Raw genomic sequence first — 9,297 nt, 5'->3', positions numbered from 1 at the left:
TATAAAATTATTAAAAATAAAAAAATAATTATTATTAAAAAGAAATTGTATATAATGTGAATATTTTGAAAGAGGTACGGAAATAAAAAATTATTAAAAGTAAAAAGAATTAATTTATTATTAGCAAGAAGTTATATATATAATATTACTATTTTAAGGAAAAAAAATTATTAGAAGTAAACTCTCCAAATTAAATTTTATTAGTTTATTTTTTTTTCATATAATTTTTTTATAAAATAAAATATTGAATTAAGTGAGGCCATTAAGTACCTTTTTCTTTTCTCATCTTTATTTTTGTCTCTCCACGTTTCTCTCTCCATGATGTAGCTGAGAAGCAACAATTTTGAGTTTTCATTCAATCTGACTATTTCATGAAAAGCCCCATTTATTCCATTGTGATCCCAAACAATAATTTTAGGAAGAAGTTCGTTTCATCCTTCAAATAAGCGTTTGGTATGGTCCAACGCGATCCCAGACATGCCTTTTTTTTTTTGAGTAGGATGTTATCGCTAACTCCGAGTATCCAGCACAACGGCCAGACTAATCTCGTGGGTGCCACTACGAGGAATCGAGCCCAAGACCTGGCGGGTACGCGGCGCCTTGCCTTCCCCTTGTCAACCAATCGATCCCAGACATGCCTTAAATTGAGTGAGGAGCCACAATATGATTAGAAATGGCTCAGCTTCATTTTTTATTATTTTTATTCAATAGATACCATAACTTACAATCTCTAAGCTATACAGGTTAAAAAAAAAAACTTAAAATTCTGATATCAGCAAAATCAATTCTGATATGGCAAGGTAAAAAAATATCCTGATATGGGAGTATTTTTCATTTTTTTTCGCATTTTCTAAATTGAACCCTTTTTTGGCCAAAATTTTGAATTGAATCCTAAAGTATAAAATCTCAAATCGGGATAGCCCAGCCGAGAAGTTACATCCTGTTCTTCGAAATTCTCCTATACTCGCCGTTTACATCGCATCCAGAGCTCCGATCGTCCTCCGGCGGCATCCTTCGTCTCATTTGTTGCCCTAATTTGTGAGTTCTCTACATTAATCGGCAAATGGCATCCTACGAAAAGATTAAGAGAGCGCGCCGGGCTAGCACTACGCCCGCCTTCGCTGATGACGATGTTCCGGAACCGACTGATCAAGAAGAAGTTTTTGATATGCTTTTCAACCATCAATTTATATATATATGTGTGTGTGTGTGTGTTTTGTGTGCTTCTGTTTATGCAATTTTAAGATCAGTTTGCTTAACATTCTTAAATCATATAGGTCTATGCTTACGGGTGAAACTCATGAGAAGCCTTCCTTCACTCTAAAAGGTACCGACATCTGTTTGCAACTTTCCATTTTTGTTGGGCTAATAATCTAATGTGTTGACAAAAAATTTGTGTGGAAAATTGGGTCTTGACTTTTGACTCATGTATGCGTTGAAATTCTTGGTATACCATATTGTGAATGTGGCTTGTCATTACATTTCAGAAAAGTGGAAATTTTTCTTGAATATCGCAGGTTGTCTCTTGCATAACAGAGGACACACACCACACACACATTTTAATATATGATGATGAAAAGCCAATGTACAAGTCTGTTGGATGATATAATACTACCAACTGTGCTTACTCCTAACCATAACCCATGCACCATGTTAATTTCTATTATACGAACTGCAACATGAAATGTGAGGGGGGGGTGTCAGCTGCCCTTGGGATGCTGCCCCCGGCTTCCCCTTAATTTTGGGGTTCTTCCCAATGTTTTCTTTGCGATTCTATTTATTCACAAAAAATGAGTAGCATTTTTGATATCTTATTTGCAAAAAAGGGTTTAGTTTTTAATTTTTTATGATTTTTTTCAAGATATAGCACTCTAAGTTAAGAAGAAATTAACCATTTAAAGAGGTAAGTGTTTAAAAAATCATTAAAAAAATTTAAAAATAAACCTTTTTTGTAAATAAGATATCAAAATGTTACTCATTTTATGTATTAGAATTGCAAAACTCGTATTTCGGACTTTATTTTGTATCCCTCCGTTCTTGTATTATATCACCTCGAAGTTTTAATATAAGATCTATTCAACTAATTTGAGTAGATTAAAAAAATTAGTTCAGTTAGTTATTTGTAACAAAGATGAGTTGATTTTCCTAAAGTACCCTTTTTAATCATGATTACCTTTGAATAAAAACAATTTGACATTTATAATTAATAGAAAAACTTTAGAAAATGAATTACAAATTTGGGGGATAATCCACAGTTAACTCTTATATTAAGGATGTCGGAGGTAGTATATATAAAGTAGGCAATCTAGCTACAGGTATTTTTATATGCATTTACGTATACATACATTTAATAAACTTGCTCGAGTTTTCCACAGTCAATTCAGAGAGTCATACGCACATTTAAATTCAATTAAGTAGGTGTGGAAGCAATCCATTTCCTTCTTCCATAATCAAAACACATTAACACAGTCGGATCTAATAATAATTGGAAAGCAACAACTAAACCTTCATGCGTTTGTTTATTTAGACAAAATAAGACATCTAACATACACACTCCTCAAATCAATATGACAGTAGGCTGAGTAATACCAATACAAGCAACATTTATAAATGATTCTGCACGCTTCCAAATCAACTCTCATCAGCACTGACTCGCTATTTTTCTTCCCATAAATCTCGAATGATGCATATATGGATGCAGATCTCTTAAGAGGTTGGCTTCGTCATTGTGTTGCCAATGTCAATCACAAAACGATACCTAACATCAGCTTTAATCAGTCGCTCCATTGCAGTGTTCACGTAATCCATTGGAATCACTTCTATGTCTGGTCTCACGTTATGCTTGGCTGCAAAATCTACCATCTCTTGCGTCTCCTTCATCCCTCCAATTCCACTTCCGGCCACTATCTTCCTCCCTGCCAATCCATATATATATTGTTAGAGCATTTCAATTTCACCTTTCAATCAATAATATTCTTCAGTTTATTATTATTTAATCGTTTTCCATTTATACTCACCCGAAAGTAAAGGAAATACTGGCAATTCCAGAGGCTTCTCAGGCGCACCAAGCAACACAAGTTTGCCGTTTGGCTTCAGTAGACCGATCAAAGGCAAAAGAGCATGCACTGCAGAAACTGTGTCTATTATGCCATCAAAGATGCCCACCGCAGCCTGCACAGAGTACAAATAAAGATGACATTAATAAATCAAATGAATAAGGTCTTATCTATAATATATGTATATTATGATTATATACATCAGCACACAAAAATATACATTCACCTGCATCTGATCTTGCTCACGGCTGACAATAAAGGAATCAGCTCCAAGATGTTCAATGGCTTCCTTCTTCTTGTTAGGAGAAGTGCTTATGACAGTGACCTTAGCTCCAAAGGCTTTGGCAAACTTGACAGCCATATGGCCAAGCCCACCGAGACCAACCACACCCACATGAAGGCCAGGCTTGTCCAGACCAAAGTACCTCAAAGGGCTATACACAGTGATCCCGGCACAAAGCAGAGGACCCGCAGAATCAAGAGGCAAAGCATCTGGAATGCGAACCACGAAATGCTCATCTGCAACCATAAAATCAGAGTAACCTCCGTATGTGATAGTCCCATCCACGTACTCGGCTCCATATGTGAGAATATACTTTGAACAGTGATTCTCAAGATCGTCAGAACAACTTCCGCAGGATCTGCACGAACCAACCAAACATCCCACACCGACTCTGTCTCCAACTCTGAACTTGTCCACCTTGCTTCCAACTTCCGTCACCACCCCAACAATCTCATGCCTGTATCGAAGTTAATGAGTTTCATTTTCAAACATTCGCAGAGGTTTATATATACATATTGGGCATATGTACGTACCCAGGTACGAGTGGGTAGACGGAAGAGCCCCAGTCGTTCTTGAGCATGTGGAGGTCGGAATGGCATATTCCACAGTAAAGGACTTTGAAAGTCACATCTTTGTCTGCGGTTTCTCTGAAAAAACGAAATAGAAAGTTCATGTTAGTTAAGGATGAAATGAAGAAGGGAATAATAAGGATGCAAAAGATTGAATAATGAAGGAATTTTTATATATGCCTTCGAGAGAAGTTGAAAGGAGAGAGAAGGCCAGAAGAATCCCTAGCAGCCCATCCGAAGGCCTTCCTGGGATGCTCAAACTCAGCTTGTGCTACGGCCATTTCAACGCTCAAACAGATCACAACGAGAATATTATGGACAGATCAGAGAGTATAGCAGACAGAAAAGAGACAGTGAGAGTGAGCTTAGTGAGAGAGAGGAGTAAGTACGAGAAAGGATCGAAGGTGGTGGTGCTTATTTATGAGTGAGAAGGGGAGGGTTGGTGACTTGGGGTTGACGAAATCGATGACGCACACGTGACGTCACTGCTGACGAGGTTGTTTTATTTTGTCTTTTAACTTTTCGACGACATGCGCCCTAAAAAAAGGAGAAAGGAAGTTCAGCCGTTTCTTGGCAAACACACGAACAAGTAGGAGTTGGATCCACTCCAAGATACCCTCCCCATCCTCTTTTCCTTCCTTACTCTCATTTTTAATTTTTTTCCTTCACAACTATTCAGATTTAATATTTTATAAAAATAAATATGATTAAAAAATAGATAAAAAATTTAAACGGTTAAAATAGAATATGAACAGTTTACAACTGTGTAACAAAATTAAAAAAAATTTGTTCTATAATAAAAGTATGCTATTGTGAACTATTTAAATTGGATTTTAACTATTTAAATTTATTTATCTATTTTTTATAATAATATTTATTTTTATAAAATATTAAATATGGATTATTGAAATTTTGACTCAATAATTGTAGAGGGCCCAAAAAGGAGAATAATGGAGGGGAGGATAAGGAAAGGACGGTGGAGAGAATCCGAGTCCAAAAGCATTTGCAGGTCAAATGAAATTCTAATGATGATCAGGGGGAAAAAACAAGAAGTGGGTGAAATTCTAATGATAACGAAGTTTGACCCGGGTAACAATCTTCTTGCTGCAGTAATATACTACTTCCGGTCCTAATTATAAGAGTTAGTTGATTAATTTGAAGAGATTAAAGAAGTAAGTTGAGTTAGTTATTTGCTCTAAATAGGTGTTGTCTTTCCTAAAATATCCTTGTTAATCAAGTGTATTGATTAGAATTATTATTGTTAGAAGGGTTATTTTGAAAAAAAATATATAAATATGAGAAACAAAGTAGATTGGGGTGTTATATTTAGGACCAAAATAGAAGTCAAATAGGGTATTATATTAAGGACCGGAGGTAGTACATGCTAACTCCAGTATTAAATATAAGAGCTTGTTGATTAATTTGAATAAATTAAAAAAATAAGTTAAATTAATTATTTATAATAAATAACTGTTATCTTTTTTAAAATATATTTATTAATCAAGTGTGTTAGCTAGAATGTACCGTTATTAGAAATATTATTTTAAAAAAATGGATAAATATAAGAGATAAAGTAGATTGAGATCTTATATTTAAGACTAAAATAAAAATCAGACGATGTCTTTTATTAAGGACAGAAGGTAGTATTAATTAGTCAAAATTTTGTTTTAATACATGTTTTATCGTTAAAACCTTTATTTTGTTTGTTTGTTTTAAATTTGAACATGTGATATGAATGTTACAGAAAGTTAATAATACCCACTACAAATAATTAAGTATGTTTTGAGTCAGTCCGGGTGAGCTTTTTTTTAAGTGTATGAATGTTACAATTAAAGATTCAAATCAAAATAATGTATTTTCAAATAGTGAAAATATCATCTTCACGTCTAGTTAGGAAGTCACTTAAAAATATTGACAATTCAACATTTCTATTTGTTTATATGAGTGTTTGATTTAACTTATTAGTTGATTTTTAAATTAATTGAGTCAACTAATTAACATAAGTGATAACTATATATATATATATATATATATATAAAAGGCCGATTCGTGTGCTTTTGAAGCATTTTAAAAATATACATATTAATCATGGGGACTAACTAATTAATTATTTCAAGTTATTATTCCTTTGATTTTTAATGTATATAAGACCTAATTATTGAGTCGAGCTTTAATCCAAAATGTAAGATTTATTTTTCATATTTATTAGTTTTTTCTAAATTACCCATATTGATACTTTTTCAACCATAATTAAGTAGAAAATGGAGAGAAGATATTAAGAAAGATAATTATGATGTTTTAGAAAAAAAAAATCATATTTCTTATAAATAATTAATTTACTCAAATTTTTTAATCTAATTGAATTAATTAAGTAGATCTTATATTAAAAATCGAATAACAGAAAGAATACTAAAGGTTTCGACAACTGCCTTCTAAACAATAACATCATCCCCAATACTTAGTTTAACATTTTTGAGCAACTTTTTATATAATGATTTAATAGGGTTCAACACTTTAATACTTGCTTTTTTGTCTAGTTAAATTGATCTTATTTTGCATAATGCTAAATATTCCTTCAAAATTAATTTATTGGAAAAATATTGGTACAAATTAGGACGATGCCATTTTGTCCATCCTTACATACATTGAATGTTGTGTCTTCATTTTTTGTTATGATCGGAATAATATCAATCTGAATTTTATTTATATATGTTGTCAAACGTCTTTCTTATTTGGTATCACCATTCAAATTATTTATAAACACGTTCCATGTAAGTCAGGACAAAACTCTTGTTATTTACCTCATATTTCATAAATTACGATTAAAAAATTGTTTATAAATTATTTTAAACGGGTTTTTTGAATTTTTTTTTTTCAGGTTCATGGAATCTATGTTGGACTAGAACTGGTAATTTTCTTCCCAGTAATATAACGGCTATCATCATGCAGGAAGTTAAAAGGACGTGGCGGCGGCACTTAATATTTTTCTCCAATTTTGAAGTGAAAACTTATATGAAGCTTCTTTTCTTCATGGCTATCAGTAATAGGTTTGATAAATCATCAATTAGCGGACTTGTTAACGTCTCGATTAGCTTTTTCAAAATAATTTTATGATGTATAAATAAGTATGTAAAATTTTTTTCTCTTGACTTGTATGAAAATATTTTTGAGAAGAAGATGAGGCTGCCAATGGTGGAGATAACGATATGCTTAGCTCTTATAATTTTCAAATAAAAATATTTTTTTTAAAAATATTTTTATTTGAAAATACACCAATCAAAAGTAAGTCACATCAAATCAAATAACAGTTCAAGAACAACTTACAAATATATTAAAAAATAAAAGATTAAAAGTATTTAATTTTTTTTAATAATGTGGAATCATCTGCATAAATATCGAAGTTAGAAAAAGAATTTTGCTTTTTTTTTTAATCGAAACTGAATCCATTGCTCAAAAGAGAATGCAAGCTGTACAAGACTACAAAAGTAAATCTGAAAAGTAAACGTAAGAGAGATTTTATATAATTTAACTGAATTTATGTGACCTACAATTTGAGAGAGATTTTATATAATTTGATGTTTATGCCAAGTATTTAGTAAATTTTCCATTTTGATCATAAAGAAAAAGTAAATTTGCCATAACTTAATTAAAATCTCTAAATTATATTTATACAGGTGAAAAAATAAAAGAAAAACTTAAAATTATTAGTAAACAGCAATTAGATGAGAACGCTATGACAGCAAAATCATATTCTCGGAGTAATTGTTTTTCGCAATTTCTTAATTGAACCCTAAAGTATAAAATCTCAAATCGGGATAGCCCATCCGAAAAGTTACATCCTGTTCTTCAAAATTTCTCCTATACTCGCCGTTTACATCGCATCCAGAGCTCCGATCGCCCTCCAACTGCATCCTTCGTCTCATTTGTTGCCCTAATTTGTGAGTTCTCTACCTTGACCTGCAAAATGGTGTCTGGCTTAATAAATGCTAATCCTATCATCTACGAAAAGATTAAGAGAGAGGGCCGAGCTCGCACTACGCCCACCTTCGCTGATGACGATGTTCCGGAACCGATTGATCAACAAGGAGTTTTTGATATTCTTTTCAACCATCAATTTATATGTATGTTTTGTGTGCTTCTGTTTTTGCAATTTTAAGGTCAGTTTGCTTAACATTCTGAAATCACATAAGGGATATTAGAGACCCAGAGTATCCAAATTCCTTGGAAGAGCTCAGAGTAATAACTGAAGATGCGATTGAACTTGATGATCAGCATAGTTATGTGGGGTATCGCACCGTTCGTTCATCTTTCCCCTCTCGCTCTTTGGCCTTAATTATGTCTGTCGAAACTTCCTTGTTATTTGGGATTCTGGTGCTTTGCGTTTGGGTTAAGTTTACTCCTACACTTGAATATTGTGCCGTGCCGAGTCCCATAGGTCTACGCCTACGGGTGAAACTCATGAGGAGCCTTCCTTCACGCTGCAAGGTATCGATATCTGTTTGCAGCTTGCTAATTTTTTTCGGGCTAATAATCTACTGTACCGACAAAATTGTTGTGGAAAATTGCGTCTTGACTCTTGACTCATGTATGCATTGAAAATCTTAGGGAGTGTTTGTATGGAAACCAAACTATAGTTTTTAAAATGCTTTTACGGTTTACAAAGTAAATATGTGAAGAAATTTGTCTTGTTTTACAGAAAAATGCTTCTAAAAAGTTCTTTTGAGGGTTGCCAAACACCCCTTAGTATGCCATATTGTGAATGTGGCTTGTCATATTAGATTTCAGAAAAGTGAAAGCAATACAGATAGACCTGTGGGTCCATGCAACATGCAATAACATTCTGTTTGATTCAATATCATTGTGGTTGCTTGCTTTTACCATTATACTATCTCGGGTTCTAAATGTAACAATTAGTTGACTAATTTGAGTAGATTAAGAAAATAAGTTAAACTAGTTATTTATAATAAATAGGTGTTGTATTTCTTAACATATCCTCACTAATCAAGTGTATTAATTACAAATGGGTATTATTCATGTACTTTAGAAATATAAAAAATGTTTACTGTTTAACCCCATAGAAATAATACTAATAAATATGCTTACTGTACTACATATTATTTCTTGCTATCATAGGAATAATTTAAACTAAATTTAAATGAAATATTATAAAGATATTCTTTACCGTCATATCCAAACTAAAGTCTTCCCCCCCCCCCCCCACCCCCAAAATTGTCCAAATCTAGCAAGTTGAGGAACAGATTTCCCATGACTTATTGGGGAATTGTCCTTGTCCCCCTGATGACATAAAATGAATATAAAAAAAATTCTTTGGACTTGTTCTTAATTAGTTAATTTATAGGTCTACTAATTAATTGCATTAGGATGTTGC

At 32.8% G+C, this 9,297-nt stretch overlaps 2 protein-coding genes across 2 annotated transcripts; one reads left to right on the top strand and one right to left on the bottom strand.

Annotated features, from left to right (window-relative positions):
- Positions 1–2,485: 2,485 nt before the first annotated feature.
- Positions 2,486–4,238, bottom strand: LOC114760832 (probable mannitol dehydrogenase). The gene is made up of 5 exons (XM_028950122.1): positions 4,089–4,238; positions 3,873–3,986; positions 3,283–3,796; positions 3,018–3,171; positions 2,486–2,915 (listed from the first exon to the last, which is right to left on the bottom strand). The coding sequence occupies exons 1-5, from the start codon at positions 4,187–4,189 to the stop codon at positions 2,707–2,709; spliced, it is 1,092 nt and encodes a 363-aa protein (XP_028805955.1). The 5' UTR covers positions 4,190–4,238; the 3' UTR covers positions 2,486–2,706.
- Positions 4,239–7,872: 3,634 nt separating this feature from the next.
- LOC114760829 (protein AE7-like) lies at positions 7,873–8,701 on the top strand. The gene is made up of 4 exons (XM_028950120.1): positions 7,873–8,002; positions 8,089–8,204; positions 8,301–8,393; positions 8,687–8,701. The coding sequence occupies exons 1-4, from the start codon at positions 7,873–7,875 to the stop codon at positions 8,699–8,701; spliced, it is 354 nt and encodes a 117-aa protein (XP_028805953.1).
- The last annotated feature ends 596 nt before the right edge of the window (positions 8,702–9,297 follow it).

Source organism: Neltuma alba, unplaced genomic scaffold (genome assembly GCF_004799145.2).
Source record: "Neltuma alba isolate B1F8T4 unplaced genomic scaffold, ASM479914v2 tig00011026_pilon, whole genome shotgun sequence".
Classification (NCBI taxonomy): Eukaryota; Viridiplantae; Streptophyta; class Magnoliopsida; order Fabales; family Fabaceae; genus Neltuma; species Neltuma alba.
This window is presented reverse-complemented; position numbering and strand designations above follow the sequence as displayed.

Excerpts from the sequence above, each read along its gene's own strand:
- LOC114760832 (XM_028950122.1), bottom strand. The coding sequence starts at position 4,189 with ATGGCCGTAGCACAAGCTGAGTTTGAGCATCCCAGGAAGGCCTTCGGA. Across the intron at positions 3,987-4,088 it reads CCTTTCAACTTCTCTCGAAG|AGAAACCGCAGACAAAGATG; the intron begins GCATATATAAAA and ends TCGTTTTTTCAG. Across the intron at positions 3,172-3,282 it reads GTGAGCAAGATCAGATGCAG|GCTGCGGTGGGCATCTTTGA; the intron begins GTGAATGTATAT and ends TACTCTGTGCAG.
- LOC114760829 (XM_028950120.1), top strand. The coding sequence starts at position 7,873 with ATGGTGTCTGGCTTAATAAATGCTAATCCTATCATCTACGAAAAGATT. Across the intron at positions 8,003-8,088 it reads TGATCAACAAGGAGTTTTTG|ATCACATAAGGGATATTAGA; the intron begins ATATTCTTTTCA and ends TAACATTCTGAA. Across the intron at positions 8,205-8,300 it reads GTTATGTGGGGTATCGCACC|TTTACTCCTACACTTGAATA; the intron begins GTTCGTTCATCT and ends GTTTGGGTTAAG.